Genomic DNA, 24,383 nt, shown 5'->3' with positions numbered 1-24,383 from the left:
GGTAAAGAAGAACCCAAAGGTCACTGTGGCTGAGCTCCAGAGATGCAGTCGGGAGATGGGAGAAAGTTGTAGTAAGTCAACCATCACTGCAGCAATCCACCAGTCGGGGCTTTATGGCAGAGTGGCCCGACGGAAGCCTCTCCTCAGTGCAAGACACATGAAAGCCTGCATGGAGTTTGCTAAAAAACACCTGAAGGACTCCAAGATGGTGATAAATAAGATCCTCTGGTCTGATGAGACCAAGATAGAACTTTTTGGCCTTAATTCTAAGCGGTATGTGTGGAGAAAACCAGGCACTGCTCATCACCTGTCCAATACAGTCTCAACAGTGAAGCATGGTGGTGGCAGCATCATGCTGTGGGGGTGTTTTTCAGCTGCAGGGACAGGACGACTGGTTGCAATCGAGGGAAAGATGAATGCGGCCAAGTACAGGGATATCCTGGACGAAAACCTTTTCCAGAGTGCTCTGGACCTCAGACTGGGCCGAAGGTTTACCTTCCAACAAGACAATGACCCTAAGCACACCGCTAAAATAACGAAGGAGTGGCTTCACAACAACTCCGTGGCTGTTCTTGAATGGCCCAGCCAGAGCCCTGACTTAAACCCAATTGAGCATCTCTGGAGAGACCTGAAAATGGCTGTCCACCAACGTTTACCATCCAACCTGACAGAACTGGAGAGGATCTGCAAGGAGGAATGGCAGAGGATACCCAAATCCAGATGTGAAAAACTTGTTGCATCTTTCCCAAAACGACTCATGGCTGTATTAGATCAAAAGGGTGCTTCTACTAAATACTGAGCAAAGGGTCTGAATACTTATGACCATGTGATATTTCAGTTTTTCTTTTTTAATAAATTTGCAAAAATTTCTACATTTCTGTTTTTTTCTGTCAAGATGGGGTGCTGAGTGTACATTACTGAGAAATAAAATGAACTTTTTTGATTTTTGGAAAATGGCTGCAATGAAACAAAGAGTGAAAAATTTAAAGGGGTCTGAATACTTTCCGTACCCACTGTACATGCACGTCGCGGTTCCTCGCGGGTCTATTTCAAGTAGCCGGCTATTTAAAAACGATAAAATATTCTTTGTGTGGTTCATCAATGGTGCTAAATTATTCGAAAGTCCCACGATGTGCGGACAACTCGGCACAACACCAGTGAAGCCGGGTCTCAGTCTCTTCAGCAAGTGTTCCTCCTCCGCCACCACGCACACACACACACACACACACACACACACACACACGCGCTCGCTACACCTACACATGCGCACTGACGACCCAGGGTTAGGGTTATAATTTTGGACTTATTTATGCACTTTTAAAAAAAATTATTGAAAGTTTTATTCTTTTTACATGTTTATTTACAGCATTAAACGTTGAAATGTATATTGTAATAGGCTGTATAACTTATTGGGAAAAAACTGGTAGTTCTATGCAAACTAACGTCTTTCAATCCTAGTGACGTCCCTGCTGAGCAGGTAGTGCAGGTAGTGTGTTTTTAGAACTTTTTCGCTGAAAGCAGTTCACTGCTGCATACAAAAACAATACTCTAAGAGCGAGTGAAGCAAAACATTTACAGCCTGGACACCTAACAATGAGCTGAAACTCAGTATAAAGCTTAGTAAAGCTGAGGGGAGCAGCAGAGTCAGGCGATCATTCTCACAGTTCACATTGTAAAGTTGTTTTCATTTTGTCATTTGATACATTGTTATTACAAAAATATCAGTTATAGCCTTTTTAATATTTATGTTTTGTCAAAATGAATTAATCTAATTTTTGGAAAGTTTGGAAACAGCACTTAAACAATCTTACCACTTACTATTCTCAAGGTTTTGGTTATATTACATGATTTTCATCAGCAGGTGGACAGGTTATAATAGAATTGTTGATAGCTGTTGTTGTTGATATTGTGAATAGCTTTACATCTAAGAATGAAGATCATGTGATATGATTGAAAGCTCCAGAACTGCTGTTTCCAAGGTCAAGAATGAACTTTGAACCTAAGCTAACATACAGGAAGTGCTCAAGAAATATGGAAATTTGAACATCTACAATTCTTTGACAACTGGACAAACCATCTGCTTATGAAGCTCATGTGATCCGATCAAAAGAAAGCTGCAGAACTATTCAACAGATTGTATGCTGAGATTGTTTTGTTAGTTTTTGATGTGTGGTATTGCAGCTTTGTTGGAAATTATTTGAAAACTTTCTTGTGTTGATGCATTCAAGGACACAACGGTCCTTTATTGGGCTCTTTACATGTCACCATCCAGAAAAAAAAGGATCTGGATCTGTGTAGCAAATCAAATAATTTATGAATTATTGCCGAATTACTATTAAAATATAAAACTAATGGTAATTTGGCAATGGTTTTAATGATCTAAAATGATCACATTAATCACATTAAAAAGAAATCAAATCGCAACAAAATAAGGAAATCAACTTTTTATATTCCAATCCCATGATTCATTCAATCATACAAACATTTTCATTAATAACATATTAGCTTACTGTTTGCGATGTATTTATTAACAATGTTAACAATGGGTAAAAACAATTGACAAAATGTCACACTGTCAGTTTAAACATGAATTCACATGATTTCTGCCATTATTTGTTTCAAAAACAGACATTTTCTTTTAAAAAACATTTTTTGATTGATCCTTTAATGTAAAAAATGTCATTTTACAGCATTTATGTGTAATACAAGGAACTGTTGCCACAAATCTCAATGGTATATGAAATAAAAACAAAAAAGTTGATAAATTAGTATTTTGTACAAAAACTATAATTAATCAAGCTTAAAGGTACAATGTGTAATATAATGTGTATATAGCCAGAATTTTCTAAAATGAGCGGAAAGTGAAGTAGTAACAGCTCTGATGTCATGTCATAGACAAAGTCTTTGTATTGTGTTGCAGAGATATCTACTGAAGTTAGCATGCTAACCAACTAGCCCTGTCCTGTCCTTGAGATGTGATATTGAGTCACTGTCCAGTCTGCCCTCTGTCCAACATGAGGGGACGTGGACTTATTCCACATATTTGTCAGTTGTGTCTATCAGATCATCACACAAGTGATGGTCTTTTTCACGCCATTGTGGCAAAAGAAGCGATGTCCGCTAATCCAGGAAGTCATAAAAGGCTTAATTTATGACGTTAATATAAAGACAACACGGCACGGCCAGATATAACACATTGTATCTTTAAAGTTGGGACTACAATAAAAATAGAATCTATATAACACTGTTAAAAATACTTTTTTTGTGATTGACTATTCAGCAGGTTAGCATGTATGTTCTTTCATCATGACCTTTGGGTCATAAAGATAATATGTTTTAAGGTCCACTTGCTGGAAGTGCTGACACAATTATGAGATTAATCAATATTTATCAGCAATCAATTAATTATTTAAGTATATTTATCAAGCAAAAACTTCAAACATGTCTTTGGGTTGTTGACTCTTTATCTGGACAAAACAAGACATCTGAAGACATCCTTCATAGACTGTTTAAAAGAAGTGGACGTAGCCACTGTGACATCGCTGTTTTGGCCGTCGCCATCTTGTTTTTTTTGGAACCATGAGTGACCATATTTGAACGAGAGGGTGGCGCAAGCTAGCTTGGTCAGGCAGAGTGCATCCGTAATTCACGTTAACTGTTTTATTAATTTGGATGCTAATTTTGGCTAGTGAAAAACAGGCTTACTTACTACTTAGTGTCTTTTAGTTCAACCAAACAAAAACACAACAGCACTCAAAAACAAGTTCAAGGCTGGTTAAATATACACATTGGAGGGGATACGATTCACTATCCTGACTGACAGGTCAAGTGCCGTTGCCCCCTGTTGGCCATCAGAAAGAATGCAGATTTAAGGCACTTCTGCCCTGGCTTCACCTTCCAGAATCGCTTGAAAAACAATAGCTAGATTCATTGATTATGAAAATAATCATTAGTTGCAGCCCTACTCTCTAGCTGTCAGTGCTGTCAGCGTTCCCTGTACTGTAAGTGGACCTTTGAGCTTAGATTCTCTTTACCATATTCTTGAAAAATGTTTCTGTTGAGTCAGCATTCAGTGATATCATGATACATTTAAAGCTATACCTTCACTGCAGTGTGTGGGGACCCACTCAAGGGTCGCAGGTTAAATCTGAAGGGTCACAAGATTGTTGGATAGGAAAGCAGATATAACTGCTGCACAAAATCATGTTTTTATTCCGACTTTAAGTTTTGATTTTTTGGATGGATAATTTTAGGCAAGTATTGAAGCAAAAATTAGTTTTTGGTTAAACTGGTCACACCCAAATACTATACCTGTGATGAAGTCACAAGTAGACATTATTTTAATTGGACAAACCCCCAAAAAGACTGCGAACCACTGGTTTTACAGGAATTTAGAGTCAGAACCCTGGATTGAGGTCAAGCTTTTCCTTATGCCTCCTGGTGTTTCAGGTATCTGACGCTGACAGTTTGTCACTAGGACACCATGCTGTCAGGAGATGAGGTCCTGTTCAGCATTTCAAGTGATTTCTTCTCTACTTTGTTCAATGAAATGTCTTCAGCTGGAGTACATAAGATGGACATCCTCTAACAAAGAAGAATATAGGTTTTAATAAAAAAAACACAAAGCTTTTTGGGAACATGTTGACCTATTTATAAACGCAAATAGCTTACCTGTCGCAGTGTACCGGGAGTGGTGCTCACTTTGTACAGCATCACGAGAGGGATCATGAGTGTAGAGGATAGAGTAAACCACCAGCCAAGAGCATAGCCCCACCATGGATACTCAGTTGTGTTGTTGAACTTCAGAGGAGTGTATTTGACCAAGGAGAAGACAAACGTTCCCTGAAAATAGTCATGGAGAAAGCAGTTCAAGTCTTGGGAAGACAATTTATAAAATCAACATGTAAATGATATGGGTGACTTGTTAAAGGAAACCTGTAACCTGAAATGTCAGCTGGAGATTGCATTTTCAACTCACTTGTGGAGCTAATGCTAGTTTATTCTCAACAGCTAGCTACAGGTAAAATCTTCCAGCAACAGTTTAAGTAATTTCAGCCAGCAAAATCAATGACCAGGCTTTAGAAATAACTTGCCTCCTTGTGTTGACTTGTGTCTCAAATCAAGGAATCATTCTCTCACAAAAGATTGATTTTCAAGTGGTAAATCTGTCACTGTTTTATATGTACTGTAGCAACACTAACTAAGGGGGCAGAGCTTAGCTAATGGTCAATTGGCATTTAAACTGAGTGAGTGAACTAACTTACTGCAACTCACCATGCATATTACTGGAGTCAAATATTTCAGACAATACTTAATCAGGGGGAACGGCCTGTATCCAATCATGCCATCTATGTTTTCATAAAACCGGTCAGCACCTGTAAGTACATGGAAACACTTTGGTGAGTGAATTCAGCAACACAGTGAAAAAACCAAGGACATAACTATTTTCCATTAACTCGCCGTAAATCCAGCCAATGCACACAGACTGCCCTGTGGCAAAGAGAAGTAGAGTCATCCCACTGCAGGCGTAGTAGTCAAACAACTGGAAAATGTACAGTCCTCCCTGTGCGTGAGATGTGACCTCAATTAGCTGTTGTGTTATGGTCTTTTCACATAAGAAAAAAAGGTTGTAGTAAAATAAGTGATGTGACGTTTTAATATGATCTTACTTCTGTAACCATCACAAGGCCAATGAAGAAACTAACAACACAAACGGCAAGCAGAAGAAGTTTGCGTCGATGGCCAACGTGGAAGAAGGCAGGATTCATGTCAGAAATTGTTGTTACGAAAGCTTCCAGACCTACAAACTGAAACACAGAGATCCCAGTTACACAATAATGGAGGAAGTACTCAGGTGCTATACTTAAGTGCAACAATGTAAAAATACTCCATCACAAGTCCTGCATTCCAAATCCCACTTAAGTAAAAGTACAGAAGTATTATCAGCTACAAGTACTTAAAGTATCAAAGTAAAATTATTGATTGTGCACTATGTCAATCACATTATCTTATATATAGTTAGGTTGTTTAGTCCAGTCCAACCTTGGGGTCCAAAGGGTCACAAGATAAATCTGAGGGGTCGGGAGATGATTAATGAGAGAGGAAAGAAATATAAATAGTATTCATTTTTCAGACTAAAACTGTAATCATTTTCTGTCTTTGTGAAATATTGGATTGTATACGTTTAGAGAGGAAATGTGTCTTTGGTGCCGCTAACTTAGTAATCTGAAATGTGACAACATGCCCCAGCTAAACAACGCTTTTGTCACAAGCCAGAATGATAGACAAGCAGGAACCACTGGTTTAATCTTTAACAATAGATTGTCTTTTATAATCTTATAGTTAGTTTTTATTGTAAATCGTAGTGCAGTAGAAGAGGAAATACTCAAGTACAAGTACAAGTCTAACAAAGTTGTACGTAAATTTGGTACTAGAGAATATGTACTTAGTTACTTTCCACCACTATGCAGCACATGTAATAATTAATTTATATTTGCATTCAGATCCGGATCTGCATCACAATACACAAAGTGACAAAACGTCATGTGATACATGAGCCAGATTTTGTCATATTAGTTAGTTCATTAGTTCATTACAATTAATAATTATCAAAATGTCCTGAACCTTGATCTGAATCCACACCAAGACACAAGTACTCATTCCGTGGCTCATTGCTGAACTTATCTAAATTCAATGAAATCTGTTTTCTAGTTTTTGAGGTATTCTGGAAACTAACACACAGACATAGAAAAAAACAGGACCAAAACTATAAATTGATCCGCTTTTATCTGAGAGACAACCAAGGGCTGAAGATCAAAAGCCAAATCTACAAGTTCATAAAGCATGTTATGCAATGTATGCATCACAAATGGCACATTGCAAATGCAACCCATTTTTATTACTGTATCCTTTGTTGAACAAAATTCATTCATAATTTTATTTCATGATCCTTAAATACATATTGTTATTCAAGAGAGAAACAAAACTGCTTTACTGGTTGTCTCACTTGTAAAGAGAGTCAGCTCACCTCACTGTCCAGTCCCAGCAGGATGATCATAATGAAAAAGAATATCGCCCAGAGCTGAGGAAATGGCATCATGGCGACTGCTCGAGGGTAGGCAATGAACGCCAAGCCAGGACCTGCAGTGAGAATGAGGTAGCCAAAAGAAATAATGGACATTTATTTTTTTTCTGCTGTTGAGTCAAAATATTTCACTTTTATGGCCTGAAACTACAATGCTCATTAAGTTAATGGTTCATTAAATCTTTGATTTATGCTCTTATCAAAACATTTTCTATGTTTTTACCTGACTGTGCCACTTTTGATATGTCTGTGTTCTGCTCATATGCCATGAATCCAAGTGCAGAGAAGATGGCAAAGCCAGCTACAAAACTGGTCCCGCTGTTCAAAAGGCACAAGTACAAACAGTCCCTAAAAACAACAAAAAATAAATTATACTAATTTGTTTTGTATTAAATGTATAAAACACATCACATCACATTTTTCTTTCCGTAGTTGTGAACTCACACCCTAAACTGGCCTATAAAGGCTGGTTAAATGTTTGGCATGACTCCTGAATATTATAATCTCTTTGGACGAAACGATAATTCAACATAATGGGGTTCCTTTTGTATAAACTACTCCAAAATATGTTGCCTAAAACGGGCATTGAAGAGGCTCAGATGTTCTGGCGAACGTCTCAGAAAGTCTTGTGTATCTTAAGCGGTGACGCTCGGAAACATTTACATTCTGACATAAGGTGTAGGTGTATGTAGGTGTATGTGGAAATGTAGGTCTGTATCACATGTAATAACGAATTTGTCATTTTTGTATACTTTTGTATGATTCTTGTCTTGAACTGTTGTGCTTTTTTAAATCACTGGCCTGCTGAAGTTGCTATCAGGGTAGGGGTGTCTGTGGCTCAGGAATAGAGTGAGTTGCCTGTTAATCAAAAGATTGGTGGTTCAATCCCAGCTCCCCCTGGCTGGAGGAACCCCTGGTTGCTGTTTCACCAGTGTAGTTTGTGTTTGAGCACTTAGGCTTAGTGTGTGAATGGTATTTATTGTAAAAGTGCTTTGAGTGATCGCAAACACTAGAAAGCTGCTATACAGAGCATTTAAATTGTTGGAATGTGTTCTTTCTTTTTGTGTGTGTTTGGTACCTGAAACACAAAATAGATATTATATCAAACTTACTTGTAACAGTTATTGTTGTACTTATTATAACTGCCAAGTGCAGTTAGACACCCAATGCAAATAGCATAGGAATAAAATATTTGTGTGCCAGCATCCATCCACACCTGAAAGACAAATAAATGGCGTGCTTTTATCTACAATAAATTGCATGAGAGGCTTTAACTGTGTGTTGCACTCTGCAGTGAATCTAGACAGAACCACCTCATGAACATTTACCATAGTTTTTACACAGCTGTCGACGTAAGTGACAACAGCAAAGCCTGTAAATACAGTTTCTCTGAAAATTGTGATACCATTTAAAACCATGTAGGCCTATCAGTAACCAGTCTTTCAACCTCCTGAACTCTGATTTCACTCCCAAAGTATCTGCGTGTTTATAATATGTATTACACTAAACTTCTAGACATGTTTATTCCAGCCCTTAATTTAAGCTTTTTGATAAAACCCAACACACATTTATACACATTTCTGTATAATTCAGCTTTATATCTTTGGAAACTTCAAATAAACAGCTGTTTTTGAAAAGGAGGTAGGTTCAGCAAAGCCACACATTGTTAAAGAAGTGAAATCTGCTCATACCTGTGGATCACTGAGGCGGGATGGATCTGGGTAGAGGTAAAACTTGATCCCATCTAAGGCCCCAGGCAACGTGAGTCCACGAACAAGCAACACCACCAGCATCACATATGGAAATGTTGCAGTAAAGTAAACTACCTGTGGAAGAGCCATGGTGAGGGTATATGAGGGCAATGTTTGCTTTATTTCACTTGCTTTGAGGTACTTAGCACATATCACATAATAAATAAAACCTAACTTATACTGGATTCTGTCTGAGAAGGTACAGGAAACACAGTTTACTACCCCAAAGCCTAAAGGTGCATGAACTTTCATTAGAGACAAGACAATGCTAACATGCAGGTATCCATGTTCACCTTCTTAGTTTAGCAATGGACAACATTTCAAAACGTTTCCATGACTTTTCAAAGACCCATAATGACATTTCCATGACCATTCACAACCTTTAAAAACAGAAATGGAGCTCAGGGTAAGTTCAACCCGGAAGACTACCTTTATGCTTCATTCATTCACATGCAATCTAACAGCTGACTACTGGCGTTCTCTCTTTTGTTTTCCAACCAGATCAGCACAGCAAATCATGTAGTCACAATCAAACTTTTAATCCATTCTCTCCTCTGCCGCCAGCTGTCACTTCAGTACAAATCGCTGTGGCCCTCCTCCCTCTTCTCATCTCATCCAGATCCTCAGCAATTTCTTTATCCCTTATCCCCACCACCTAGTGTCTGGACTGTTTTTCTGCCTCGGCACTCAGCCACCCTGACACTCCATTGTGTGAGTTTGCTATACCTCCATGGCTTTACCACCCCCATTAAATAATGCGATGATTAATCGCCAAATACTTTTCACATTCTCACATTCAGTGTATCACATTTTAACAAATTGTTGTTGTTCACTCAGTCAAGTTTTTCGTGATTGAACTGTTTTATACAGGTCTGTTTGTGTCCTATACAGTGTAGCATATGTTACTATGAAATATTTATTATTGAATGACAATTACAGGTACAGTCAATAGAAGAAGACCTTTATAAAAAATACTGTAAAAAATGTAAAAAAGTCCTTTAATTACAATTGTTGCTGCTGTTAACACTTTTTGGACTCTTTAATTATGGACACTTATCATGTTTTGTCTTGTCGTTTCTATTGTCTTTCCTTGTATATGTCTTTACCTTTGTATTTAAATTATTTAATTTATTGTCCTGCACTGTGTTAATTTTGCATTGTTTTTTTCTGCACCATGGTCCCGGGGACCATATATCTTATGTATACCTGTATATATTGAGGAATGATAATAAAACCATGTCGTGGCTGCCTCACTCTTAACACTGTTTCTCACTCATGTGATGCCTGTACAGAGCTGGGAGGTCATATGCTCACTACACACATTGCGTAGGGCCCTGCAAATTAAGCAAGGTCCCACCTCACATTCATGTCAAAGCAAGTGTCAGTGTTTACGACTTTGGTGAGAGGATGAAGAGGGTCTATTCTTCTGGGAACAAGAAGAGAAATACAAACTTAATGAGAGTGAATTGAGGGAACAGCAATCAGGTAAACTTGGGTTCTCTCCTCTCAAAGTCTGATGTCAGAAAATAACACCAGTTAATGAGCTAGCTGCAGTGCATCTCTTAGTCTGTCTGTGCCTTGGTTGCTTGTCAGACTTTGTGCAAGACCAGTGTTGGAGTAAAATGCTCCTATTTATTATGTTTGATAAACAAATACAGGCAACAGTGTTTATAAACCGCATCTCAGAAAAGATAAACATGTTGCATGTGAACATGCGTTTATATGTGTTTGCACAAAATGGAACTCTCTGTGAGGACCAGCAAAGAAAATACACAGATGTGATGGCACTCCTCATAGGCACCCATAATTTTAAAACAAGACAGTGATTATCCATCTCTCAGTCAAGGTTACAACTCTGGACGAATGCAAGATGGAAAGCAATGAATTGGCATTGACTATTGACTATTAAAATGTTGAGCAGCTGGGCTGACTGGGCAATTTGGATGCACATATTTCAAAAAATAATTAGTGTCAAAGTCCAAATGGTATTTTACATTTGAAATGAATTAAAGGAAACCTGATGGAGCTGATAACATTAATATCCAGCAAGTATTATGTTATCTATAATTTGCAGGGGCTATGCTTAAAGTCTATTCATCCAGCGCTGGATTTTACTTAACCTAAAGACAAGTCTACAAGAGGTTTCCATTCAGGCTTATTACATAGACAGACTGTTAAATAAGGGAGGATTGTAGTAAGAACGCTGGGGTGTCAGGTGTAAATGTGCAGCAATGGCAAATTGTTTACATGGCTCACGAGTAAGGTAGGAGGTCCCCATAGCAGAATTTGAGTTGAGTTTGCAGACGCTTTGCTGCTTGCTCTTGCCTTCTTCTTTTTCTGATATTCTATTTTTTTCCTGCTAGAAATTAGGAGCAGTGGGACTGTAATTTATTCAGATAAAGTAAGCTATTTTCATATTTTTAACACTTTTATGATCTCAATACTACATAAGTACAGCCTACCAACAACATACTGCAGTGACTGGAAACGTTGTAGCCAACGCTAATTAGCAGCAAGATGCCCCCCTTCTCCACGAATGTCTTCCACAAACATCTACAGAAGATTGTAGAGCTGGAAACCGAAATCCACCATTTAGTAGTAGTGAATGTGGAATTGAACGGACTATGTGGGTACAACACTACTTTACCATGGACCCAAAAAAACAGGCCACAGTGAAAACTAATGTCTGGGCCTCAAACTCTGACTGTGGGTGACCTTGTTGTAAAAGATGTAAGAAGCATGTGCATTATATTGATCTGTTGAACACAATCAGCTCTCTGAATGCTGAGGTGTTATCAGAGGCCCTCTACCACCAGTCAGAAGAGTTGAGAGATTCAGCAGATTGTTGTCACTGAACACATGGCTCAACTGCATGTTTGTCCATTCAGTCCACTTTATTGACAACTTCAACTTTGTCTTGTACAACAGACATCTTTCTAAGGCAGATGGACTTAACAAGTCAGGAGTAAATATTTTTTAGCTCAAACTCCTATGTTACTCATCTGTTCCCCATGCCAAGGACAAGAGACAAGAGGAAACAAAACAACACCTTGAAGGAGAACCACCTCAGCCCCCACCTGAAGAGAGTTTAGATCATGTGAGACATCAGAGCCAAGAGGAAGAGTCTCCACCACCCTCACTAACAACTACCTGTGCGGATTCACCGGGTCTATTTACCTGGTCTGTACTTCTGATCCACATCTCCTACAGTCATACCGATTTATACTTTTCTGATCACTGTTGGTTTAAGTAACTGCATCTCTAGACAGGACACCACGGTTGAATTTCAGCATTATGTAATGTAACAAGAAGTCGTTAATTTAAATAGTTTACCTGTCACCTACTCTGATCCACTCAGTGTATACACACACACACACACACACACACACACACACACACACACACACACACACATAAAGAGCACTACGTTGCTGTCATTTTCTAGATGCTGTTTAAAGTTATAATGTTTGATCACTATTTCTATTCTATTTTTCCATTTTTATGGGCTATTTAGGATCTTGGGGTAATGCATTTATAATAATTTTAATAATACTTTTTAAAAAGTGTAAGCAAGTTCAATAAAAATATGTCAAAAATAAGTCAACGAGTAATCGTGTTAAATAAATAATGGTGATCTCAATATTAATCAAACTAATCGCAGCTTTCTAAATTGCAGTCTTTAAAGGTAACAGAAAAAGAATGGTGGTTCTGCTAAGAAACAGGAAGCACTCAACATATTTAGCAAATTTCAATTCAATTCCTCGTCAGACACAGCCTGTTGCAGGCCGATAATGCTTTTCACACTCTAAGTATAGCTTTATTAAACATCAGGTCTTTGGAAGGAAAATCATTTTTCATCACTGATTTTCTCATCCAGCACAATCTTAATTTTATGTTTTTAACTGAAACTCGGTTAGACCAAGATAACAGTGCAGCTGTTCTTATCGAATCTAACCCTCCCAATTTTAGTTTTATGAGCGAAGCAAGAAGATGTCTTATGGAAATATTTTCTTTTGAATATATGGCTCTTCAGTTGAATTCCTCTTATCAAGCTATATTTGTAAATATCTGCATGCCAACTAAATACTGTGCAACCTTTTTTGATGACTTTGCTAAACTGCTGTCTTTAATCTGTATTGTTTTTGACTGTAACATGCATGCTGACAACCCCCAGAACAGAAGGATTAAAGAACTGTGTAGTATTCTGCATGTGACGGAGCCCACACACAATAAGGGGCACACTCTTGATCTAATTATCTCCAAGGGACTTAACATTTTAAAGGCTGTGGTGACTGATGTTGCTCTTTCTGATTATTCCTGTGTTTTCTTTAAGAGCGCTATCTCAATACACACAAATGTTAAAACAAAGGTAATCACAAAATGGAATTTTACTGAAAACACCAGTGAAATATTTTTTCAGGCATTCTCTTCCTCAACCACCCTCTAATGGGTCTCAGTCATTGAGCTTGTAGATAATTAAAATTTAAAAATGATATTTATTCCATTGCACCCACTAAGTTGAAAGTGGTCTTTGAAATTTGCCTCCTTCTTCAACTACAATTTTCAAGAAATTAGACGAGCAATCAGTGCCTCCATATGAGGTACAGGATATGTGTTGTCCACTTCAATTAAATCAATTCAACTAGCATGACACAATTTGATCCTAACACACATAAAAACCTGGAGGCCACAAAACATCAGAAATCTGTCAAAAGCTTTTTGCATGGCCTCAGATCTTTTAAGAATTGTCAGAGAGAGAGAGAGAGAGAGAGAGAGAGAGAGAGAGAGAGAGAGAGAGAGAGAGAGAGAGAGAGAGAGAATTCACACTGGCAAATTACCTGAGCACAATAAAATGTCCTGAACTAAGAAAAATGTTGACAACATGCAGACTGAGTGAACACAGCCTGACCATAGAAAAGGGTCGCCACAGACAGAGCTGGCTACCACAAGAGGAGAGACTCTGCTCCCAGTGTGACACAGGACAGGTAGAAACAGAGCTGCACTTTCTAACCTCATGCCCTAAATATAAAAAACTAAGACCAAAACACAAACATTTCCCAAATATACCCTGAATTCAAATTTCTATCAGACACACAGAAACTCCCCTATATACTGGGAGAAATGCCCAAATGTCAAATAACTGCTGCAAAATATGTCTCCTCATGCCATGAAGTGGGGACAACCTGTTTTATTTATTTATTTTATTTTATTTTAATTTTTAATATTTTAATTTTTTTAACACACACACACACACACACACACTGTTTTATTTATTTATTTTATTTTTATATATATATATATATTTTTTTTTAACACACATACACTTTAATTACTTGTTTAATGAAATGTATGGGGTTGATTGTTCTTATGTAGTTTGTATGATGCTTTGGCAACATTGTTGTTACACATTCATGCCAATAAAGCTAATTTGAATTGAAATTGAATAGAGAGAGAGAGAGAGAGAGAGAGAGTCTCTGTCAATCATATTTTCTATACATGTGTATCAGACTTTAGACACTGTTTTGCAAATGTTAGGGATGATTTGAGAAATCTACCAAAGCGACTAAGAAAAACTGTAAACTGTTTTGAATCCTACTTTAAGGACAGGGAGTACTTTGTGTCTATATGTAATTACACATCTGAGCTTACAAAAATGACCTGTGGAGTTCCCCAAGGCTCCATTCTGGGGCCTGTTCTGTTTAACATGTACATGCTTCCACTGGATCAGATTTACATAACTACATCACTAGGGGACTATGATCCATACAAGCAATGAGTAAGTCCACTGAGAAAATCAATACTTGGATGTGCCAACATTTTGTTGAATTAAACAAAGCTGAAGTAATTGTTTTTGGAGCCAAGGAACAACAATTAAAATTCAGCGCTCTGCTTCAATCTGCAATGTTAAAAACCACAGATCAAGCCACAAATATTCGTGTACTCATGGACTCACGCCTGAATTTCAACAGCTACATTAAGACAATTACAAAGTCAGCCTACTATCACCTGAAGAAAATATCAAGAATTAAAGGACTTATGTCTCAGCAGGACCTGGAAAAACTTGCCCACACATTTACAAGTATAAATGGATCACATCATTCCTGTTCTGAGGTCATCACACTGGCTTCCTGTCTGTCAAAGAATTGATTTTAAAATACTGTTGTTGGTTTATAAATCACTGAATGGAACAAACTCCCAGAAAACTGCAGGTCTGCTGAAACTCTTAGTTCTTTTAACTAAAGGCTGAAGACTTTTCTTTTTGCCACTGCCTTTGATTAAATCAAATGTATCTTACACTGCACTGTAACTTTTACTGTCCTGATTTATCTCGTTATTTTTTGTTTATTTTCAATGATGGTGCACTTCTAAACCGCCATCATTGAGTCCATCCTCACCTCCTCCATCACCATCTGGTACACTGCTGCCACTGCCAGGGACAGACTGCAGCGTATCAATCGCTCTGCAGAGAAGGTGATTGGCTGCAATCTTCCATCACTTCAGGACCTGTACGTCTCCAGAATTCTGAGGCTAGCAGGAAAGAGCTGACCCCTCCCACCCTGGACACAAACTGTTTCAGACTCTCCCCTCTGGCAAGAGGCTGCAGTCCATCAGGACCAAAACCACAAAACCAGCTTCTTCCGGTCTGCAGCTAGCCTCATTAACAAGACCCGGGTCCCCCACTGACACGCCCCCCTTTCAAATAATACGTCTCTGCACATGTAAATACAATTTCATTTCATATCATGGAAAAACCTGGCACATTGCACATACTTGTTGTTAATTGTTAATCTTTGTTGTTGTATATTTTTATATTGTCAATTTATATATTTTGTTGCAATACGTGTGCAATGTCTGTGTAAAACACTTGACAATAAAGCTCCTTCTGATTCTGATTTATTTTGTATTTACCTTTTCATTAAATTTAAATTACTTTTTATATTTTCCTATGAGCTTTGCTTTTATATTTTATGTAAAGAACTTTGAATGTTCTTGTTGTTGAAATGTGTTATACAAATAAACTTGCCTCGGCTAGTGATAGATGCATCATAGTAGAAGAGAATTGTGTCTGCTAAAAGTACTGTTATCTCATTCCTAATACAGTGTCCTTTAACAGTTGAAGAGTCTTTGCATACAACATGCAAAATACCAAAGACTTTGTCCTACCTTTCCTGTGGACTTTACTCCTCTCCACACACAAAAGTAACAGATGATCCAGGACAACAGAAGACACAGAGCCAACTCCCATCGTATGCTGCCTAACTCGTGGACACTTCCTGTGACATTCAAAATTCTTCTCCTGCAAATCACATTTCAAGTTATAATTCATAACTGTCAACTAATTTTCAGAGCTTATTGTCATGCGTGAATTACTCCATACTCACTCCCAAAACTCTCTCACTGGTGAAGTTGAATTTGTGGCTACAGTCCAATTCAAATGATCAGCCCTCCGATCAAACTCCACACAGGTCTCTGTTGTGGAGGAACACAGGATGTTTTAAACAAGACAATCAAGGATGTATACACACATTATCAAAGTCCTCCTTTGTAAAAAACCTTCAACCTTTAGCATAATTCTCATGTTGAATAAAAATGTAATATCTTGGACCCCTAGCATATCCACATCTCTTTTTATTCCTGCGGGTAAATTGTGATCGTATTTTATTTAATGTATTTAATTAGGGCCTGAGCATGAAGTGTGCCAGGGGGGCTAAACATACTTGAAAACTCACCAAACTTTGCACATAATTCATGCGGGTGCGAGCGAGCGCCCCCTACAGAGCAGCACCTGGACAAAGTTTGACCTACGTGTACAACATTTCTGTGGTATGTGTATCATGTCCAGACTTACAAAAAAGTCTCTTGGGGTGATGCCCGACACCCAACAGGAAGTTAGCCATTTTGGATTAATTTTTGGCGATTTACACGCTTTGCACTTTGTACAAACTCCTCCTGGGGATTTAGTCCAATCAACTTCAAATCTTTGCTTTGCAGTCTAAACCCAGTGACAATTAAAAGTTGTACAAACGGTGAGTTTTCATTCATGAGCATGCCCATGGCGTGGCCTTGAAAATCGACGATTCGCCAAGAAACAGGAAGTTATAATAACTTCAGTATACATGCTCACATCTGCACCAAATTTGATGTAGATAATAAGAGTCCCGACCAGAACACAGGAATTGACTATGTTTATGCTGTGAAAAACCACTTTTTGCAAGTTGGCTATATCTACTTAAAAACTATCTCCCACATCTATCTATCTCACATTGATGATGTCATGATGTAAAGCGCATGACTTTTTCTTCAACGGCATATCCTTGGCAGGGTGGCGAAGTTCCATGCTTTACCATGAAAGGAGAAGTCATCGTATCTTAATTGTACATGCTCAAATCTGTACCAAACTTTGCATGCTTGATAACTGCCCCCCCCCCCCCCAACACATCTACACTCCAATTTTTATTTGTAGTCGTAGTGCCAAGGGCTCTACAGCGCACCGAACAGGAAACTGAACGTGACGTATAACATCTGCGTGCAACATCCGAAGTGTGTAGCAAATTCACAGCGGCACCGGTAGAGCTCCAGAATCTGCAAAACGCCCGACTCACACCTCAGTGCACTACAAGTGCGAGGGCCCGTCCAACGCTGTTTGGAGCTTTAATTTAATGTTTATTTTTACTTATAAAGTGTATGGCCATTTCCTTATAGCCTATATTAAAGTAATGACAATAATACATGGATTCAAATAACATTTTATACTAATTTGTGGTATCTGAAGGAGGAAAGTTTCTCTGTGTTCATCTAAAATATCAGTTTAAGATTAAATTGATTATTAAACTGATCTTTAAGTACATTAAGTAACATGAAGTTAAACACCATGCCAGGCAGGGCAAACCTGGCACCTCAGGACTTTGCACTCCAGATCCCAAACCAGACCCTCAAATGTGTCCTAAATCTGATTAATACCTAAATCTCAAATGATACCTAACACAATAACAAAAGAAATATTGTAAATGCAATAAATCATTATTGCAGTAAAGATTAATATTAATCTAGTTATTTGTTTGTTTCCATGTGTGTTTATTCAGTCAGATCACATACTGGGACCTACCTGTGTTCCAGCTGTTTCTGCAACTTGCCCAGGGAAGTTCAGAGGTGAAAGAGAAGAAGAGATACAGGAAAGCCCAGGCCAATATAATGATGTAATAGATACTGGAGTATAAGACAACCACCTGACTACCATAACCCATCCCTGATAACAAAAAACAAAACAAAATAAGTATTTAAATAACATGCATAACACAACATCTAATTAAGGCTGTTATATAGTTTTAGAATTAAGTAACAAACTGAATCCAGAATGTCACTGCGATGTATTGTAAACCATCAAATTAAAAAGTGATTAAACAAAGAATAGGATAACATGAAATAATACTGATTATATAAAAATATCTCCATAAGATGTAATAACTAAAGGAAAAACAAACACAACAACCAACAAATTAGCTCAAATAAATACAATACAATCTAAAACAAATAAAATAATACTCATAAAACATTTGAAACAATATGAAATAATCGATATTAAATTATAAATATAAAAGTATATTAAGTTGTAAAGAAAATGTATGAAAAAAGCAATAAATGTTGCTTAACTTAGCCAATAATACAGTATTTACTGTAGTTTGGCACACAGGGAATGCAGTTCCTTGAAGACTTTATACACTAAATTAAACTGTATAAAATATTTTAATTATTTCAATTAAAGGCCATCCACATGAAACAATTTGATTTTGATGCTTTTGCAAAATACAGACCAGCAGATAAGTGAAGGATCCTGCTCAAGAACAGATTGTCATTGTTATTTCTACTGTTGTAGATTTACCAAGGTACAGTATGTGTGTTTCAATGTATGTGTAGGAAGATAAACATCAGTTTTTGTAACTTATTCAGCCACATGCGATAGCCCACAGGAGGCAATGTTTAACCAATGCGAACCATCTGTTAAACACGAATAACCTGTTAATTATAGGTGTAAAGGTTCACCACACCTGACACAGTTTGTTGGGTTTCTTAGAACAGATGGTGTAAAATGGAGTGAAAACTCTGTCTCTACATAAAAGAAGGCTGGTGTATAGATGTCACAGTGATATTTTTCATAAACTGTAAACCGTTTTATTCACTGTGGGAGTTTTCCTACAGCTATGCTGGAAAGCTAGAAACCTGCTTTGCAGCCAGCGACCCTGCGTCAGTGTGGAAAAGCCTACAGACACACACTAACCACAGGAGACCATCCCCAACACTGCTGGTAATCAACGACTGGCTGACAAGCTGAATGGCTTCTACTGTGGGTTTGAAAAGCCCACAGTCACACCCATAAGCGGAGGTAGCGTGGATGCTTGAGGGCGGCCAACCCAGGGCTACGGCTGGGTAAGGGCCCCGTTACGTGGGCCGCAAATGTTTTGTCAGTTGCTTGCAGACCCGACCAAACAAGAGAATTATATACAGGGTACAATCAACATGAACAACACCCAGTGCTGCCATCCTTGAAATGGTCTCATGGTTTCAATAGCAACCACCTCATGAAAGAAAATTACCGACCAAAAACACAATATTCTAAGGAGACACGTATAAAAAAACATAAATCACAAAGTAACTTTTGTATTTCAAAGAAACAGGAGACTTATTAGAAAATTTTAACAAAACTCCCTTCAGGAGTTTTATCACCGTGGACTCACACAGGCAGCGTGCGCGCTGCGGTTTGGTTCCGTCTTTAACTTACCCCTCTCTGACCCCTCACCATCACTCATGATCTGTGCAGATGATGTGCGCCAGCCTTTCCAGAGGCAGAAGATCAGGAAGGCCCCTGCCCCAGTGTGTCTCCATCCTGCCTGAAAATCTGTGCAGACCCCCATCTTCATACAGATCTTCAACAGATCATTGGAGCAATGTGAAGTTCCCTCCTGCTTCAAACGCTCCACAATCATCCCGTTCCCCAAAAAACCCTCCATCTCTGGACTAAATGAGTACAGGCCTGTCGCCCTGACATCTGTAGTCATGAAGTCCTTTGAAAGACTGGTGTTGGCCCACCTGAAGGACATTACAGGCCCCTTGCTGGACCACGTGCAGTTTGTCTACAGGGCTTACAGGTCCGTGGATGATGGAGTCAACTTGGGACTGCATTACATCCTGCAACACCTCGACCCTCCAGGGACATATGCAAGGATCCTGTTCGTGGACTTCAGCTCGGCATTCAACGTCATCATCCCGGATATCCTCAGCACCAAACTCACCCAGCTCACTGTGCCAGCCTCCACCTGTCAGAGGATCACAAACTTCCTGACTGACAGGAGTCAGCAGGTGAGGCTGGGGAACATCACATCCAGCACCCGGACTATCAGCACTGGTGCGCCCCAGGGGTGTGTGCTCTCCCCACTGCTCTTCTCCCTCTACACCAACGACTGCACCTCAGGAGACCCATCTGTCAAACTCCTGAAGTTTGCTGACGACGCAGCTGTCATCGGCCGCATTCGGGACGGTGATGAGTCGGCCTACAGAAGTGAGGTTGATCAGCTGGCTCTCTGGTGCGGTCAGAACAACCTGGAGCTTAACATGCTCAAAACTGTTGAGATGACCATGGACTTCAGGAGGAGCCCCCCTCACTCTGCACCCCCATCACCATACTCAACAGCCCTGTGTCTGCTGTGAATCCTTCAGGTTTGTGGGATCCACTATACCCCAGGACCTAAAGTGGGAGCCCAACACTGACTCTATCATCAAGAAGGCCCAGCAGTGGATGTACTTCCTGCACCAGCTCAGGAAGCTCAACCTGCCTAAGGAGCTGCTGATCCACTTTTACAAAGCCATCATCCAGTCTGTTCTCTGCACGTCCATCACTGTCTGGTTTGGCTCTGCCACCAAAAAGGACAAGGACAGACTACAACGGACAGTCAGGACTGCAGAAAAAAATCATCGGTGCCAACCTGCCCTCCATCCCAGGACAGGAAACGGGCAGGAAACATCACTGCAGATCCATTGCACCCCAGACACAATCTGTTCCAGCTTCTCCCCTCTTGTAGGTGCTACAGAGCACTGTACACCAAAACCAACAGACTCAGGAACAGTTTCTTCCCACAAACCATCACTCTGATGAACAGCTGATCTCTGACTCACAGTATCAGAACAATTCCTGTGCACCCACCTACCTCAAGTTCATAACACTTGCAAAAAATAGTTTATTCCATTACTTAATTTATTCCAGCATCCTTGCACTATGCTCCATCGCACTGTGTACATGTGTACATGTATGCATGCATGTGTATGTGTACCTGCAATGCACATCCACCTCCGAAATGTCCATAATTAATGATAATAATTTTACTCTTGCATCCTTTGCACTCTGCTCACTGCACTATTTGTCAATATGTCTATATTGTCATGCTCAGGCGTCACATATACAGACTTTGGAAAAACTGTGACTATTGTACGCAATGTGTATGATACCCATGGTTCTGTCACACTCTGCATGTCTGTCTCTGTTTTCCCCTACTCTCTCTCTCTCTCCCTACCTTTGCCTCGTTAGCCTCATGTCTTTCACCTGTGTTGCTCCCGCCCTGCTCATTAGTCCCTGTGTGTATGTACCTTGTGTTTCTGTCTTGTCTTTGTTGGGTCATTGTATGTTGTCACCCTGTGTTGCAGTTTGTTCTCGTGTCTTCAGCCTTACTCGCCGTGTCTCCCTGTTACCCTGCTCATTTTTGGATTCTGGTTTTCACCCTTTTGGATTTCTGTTGGAAAGCCTTTGTTTTTGGACTCAGTCAATCAGCCACTCTGTTGTAAGTGTGCTCGTCTTTTGTTTGCTTATTAAAACCCCTCTGTACTGTTCCTGCTGGCTTTCGTGTCCTGCATTTGGGTCCTCCAACCTACTGCCTGCTTCACCCATACCAAACCCTGACAGAATGACCCGACCAAACATGGACCCAGCGGACATAGTTAAGTTGCCCAGCACTTGGGAGGCATTAGGGGTGTCTAAAGAGGAGCTAGTAGAGGAGGAATCTCAGTTTTTTGAACTACTGTCAAAAATGTGGAGAACGGACCCAGAAATGGCCCTGCTCGTTGCCTCCTCCCGGTGGAGAAAGACTTTTGATTTAGAGACCGTGTCAAGGTTCTGTTCCACAACCCTCCAGCGGGTGAATGCTAGCACTGCTAGCCCTCGGCCTGTCCAGCCTGTTTCCTGGCCCGCTAGGGCTACTAGCTGCCAGCCTGAGCCGCAAGTCTTCAGCTCGGCTAGCGCTGCTAGCCCTCCTCCGGATCTGCCAGTCTCCAGCTTGGCTGCTAGCCCTCTGCCTGTCTTGCCTGAAACCAGTTCTGCTAGTGCTGCTAGCTCCAGGCTGTCTGTTCCCCAGCCTGCTAACCCCAAAAGGACTTGTTCCCGGCCTGCTAGCTGCAGGGTGGGAGGCTTCTTCCTCTCCCGGCCTGCTAGCACCCAGCCTGTTAGCCGCCCGCCTGATTCCCTGCCGGCTAGCGCTGTTAGCCGCCCGCCTGGTCATCTCCCTCCTGTGTTGGCTCCAGCATCCAGACTGGTGGGGGACTCTTGGACATCTAGCTCTCTGGTTTCTTTTTTGATGGACTTGACTTAGAGCCAGAGAACCCAAGGACTGTTTGTCCCCAACCAGTCAGCCAACCAGCTAGCTGTCAGCCAGCTAACCCCCTGCCTGCTCCGCCTGATTACCGGCCAGCTAGCGCAGCTAGCCTATGGCCTTATAGCCTGGAGGCTAGGCTTCCCCCGGATTTCTCCTTTGAAGGGAGTCGCCTGGCCATCTTTTCAGGTTCCCGTGGTGGTCAACGGAGGCGACCAGGTTACCAGCAGCGACCCGTCAGCAACCAGCCTGATCACCAGCTGACTCCCGTTGCTCGTGCTCCGTCCGACCGGCACCTGCTTCGCTGGTGGCCCAGCCGACTCCTGTTCCCTCGTCGGTGGTCCAACCGGCACCTGCTTCGCTGGTGGCCCAGCCGACCCCTGTTCCCTTGTCGGTGGTCCAACCAACACCAGCTTTGTTGGTGGCCCAGCCGACTCCTGTTCCCTTGTCGGTGGTCCGACCTACACCAGCTTCGTTGGTGGTCCGGCCGACTCCTGGTCCCTCGTCGGTGGTCCGGCCGACTCCTGGTCCCTCGTCGGTGGTCCGGCCGACTCCTGGTCCCTCGTCGGTGGTCCGGCCGACTCCTGGTCCCTCGTCGGTGGTCCGGCCGACTCCTGGTCCCTCGTCGGTGGTCCGGCCGACTCCTGGTCCCTCGTCGGTGGTCCGGCCGACTCCTGGTCCCTCGTCGGTGGTCCGACCAACACCAGCTTCGTCGGTGGCCCAGTCGACTCCTGTTCCTCATGCTCCGTCGGTGGTCCGACCGACTCCAGCACCTCGTGTCCGGTCCATGGTCCCCAGCCCAGCTGCTCAGTCGGTGTTCAGACCGACTCCAGCTCCTCGTGTCCGGTCTATGGTCCTCAGCCCAGCTGTCCAGTCGGTGGACCTCAGCCCAGCTGTCCAGTCGGTGGTCAGACCGACTCCAGCTCCTCGTGTCCGGTCCACGGTCCTCAGCCTAGCTCCTCAGTCCATGGACCTCAGCCCTGCTGCAGCTCCAGAGCACCAGAGCTTTGGGTGCCGACCTCCGGAGAGGTCTTTCCGTCGGCCTCCAGTGGGTTTTCAGCCTCTTTGTTGGCCTTCCTGCCGTCCCCCTGAACAGTACTCCGGGACGGCCACCTGAACTATGTGGCCCCCCTCTTCTGCCCAGCCTGTTGGGTCGTCCTCCGGGACGGCCTCCCGAACTCTGTTCTCCCCCTGATTTGCCCGGCCTCATGGGTCATCCTCCAGGACGACCCCCTGAACTTTTGTCCCCCACTGGATGCCTCGGTCAGCCTCCTGAACTGCCTTGCCCTGCCTGTTTGACCTCCCCCCTGTACTCTGGTCCCCTTCTGTCTGCTCCTTGGACTGTGGGTTTTTTGTTTTTTCTGGCCCTCCTCCTGTCCTCCCTCCGCCCACCCTGGTTTGGCTCTTGCCCTCCTGGTCTGCTGTGTCGACCTCCGGGTCTGCCCCCTGAACTTTTGTTCACCTCTGGCCGCCTTGGTTGGCCTCCTGAACTGCCTTGCCCTGCCGGTAGTTGGTCCTTTGGGACTTTTGGTTTTGTTTTTCTGGCCCTCCACCTGGCCTCCCTCCGCCCACCCTGGGCCGGCTTGACCTGTTTGTGTTTTTTTTGTTTGTGATATTTCGTTTTAGGACGTCAGGGGCCGTCCTTTTGAGGGAGGGGTACTGTCACACTCTGCATGTCTGTCTCTTTTTTCCCCTACTCTCTCTCTCTCTCCCTACCTTTGCCTCGTTGGCCTCATGTCTTTCACCTGTGTTGCTCCCGCCCTGCTCGTTAGTCCCTGTGTGTGTATATACCTTGTGTTTCTGTCTTGTCTTTGTCGGGTCATTGTATGTTGTCACCCTGTGTTGCAGTTTGTTCTCGTGTCTTCAGCCTTACTCGCCGTGTCTCCCTGTTACCCTGCTCATTTTTGGATTCTGGTT

At 41.4% G+C, this 24,383-nt stretch overlaps 1 protein-coding gene across 1 annotated transcript in view; it reads right to left on the bottom strand.

Moving 5' to 3' along the window:
* Window positions 1-2,429: 2,429 nt before the first annotated feature.
* LOC119886649 (sodium- and chloride-dependent GABA transporter 2-like) overlaps window positions 2,430-24,383 on the bottom strand; it is a 38,913-nt gene continuing 16,959 nt past the window's right edge. The window contains exons 4-15 of the mRNA XM_038697530.1: window positions 17,942-18,082; window positions 16,218-16,305; window positions 16,000-16,132; window positions 8,776-8,910; window positions 8,197-8,300; window positions 7,308-7,432; window positions 7,028-7,140; window positions 5,670-5,807; window positions 5,461-5,563; window positions 5,275-5,375; window positions 4,672-4,842; window positions 2,430-4,584 (exon numbers count right to left, since the gene is read on the bottom strand). Coding sequence (XP_038553458.1) covers window positions 4,474-4,584; window positions 4,672-4,842; window positions 5,275-5,375; window positions 5,461-5,563; window positions 5,670-5,807; window positions 7,028-7,140; window positions 7,308-7,432; window positions 8,197-8,300; window positions 8,776-8,910; window positions 16,000-16,132; window positions 16,218-16,305; window positions 17,942-18,082 — 1,463 coding nt within the window. The 3' untranslated portion in view covers window positions 2,430-4,473. The remainder of the gene's footprint in view (window positions 4,585-4,671; window positions 4,843-5,274; window positions 5,376-5,460; window positions 5,564-5,669; window positions 5,808-7,027; window positions 7,141-7,307; window positions 7,433-8,196; window positions 8,301-8,775; window positions 8,911-15,999; window positions 16,133-16,217; window positions 16,306-17,941; window positions 18,083-24,383) is intronic.

This window comes from Micropterus salmoides, unplaced genomic scaffold (genome assembly GCF_014851395.1).
Source record: "Micropterus salmoides isolate LMB-PRFRI ecotype aquatic unplaced genomic scaffold, ASM1485139v1 Ms_hic_scaffold_4, whole genome shotgun sequence".
Taxonomy (NCBI): domain Eukaryota; kingdom Metazoa; phylum Chordata; class Actinopteri; order Centrarchiformes; family Centrarchidae; genus Micropterus; species Micropterus salmoides.
The sequence above is the reverse complement of the archived record's forward strand: the minus strand, read 5'-3'. Positions and strand labels throughout refer to the sequence as shown.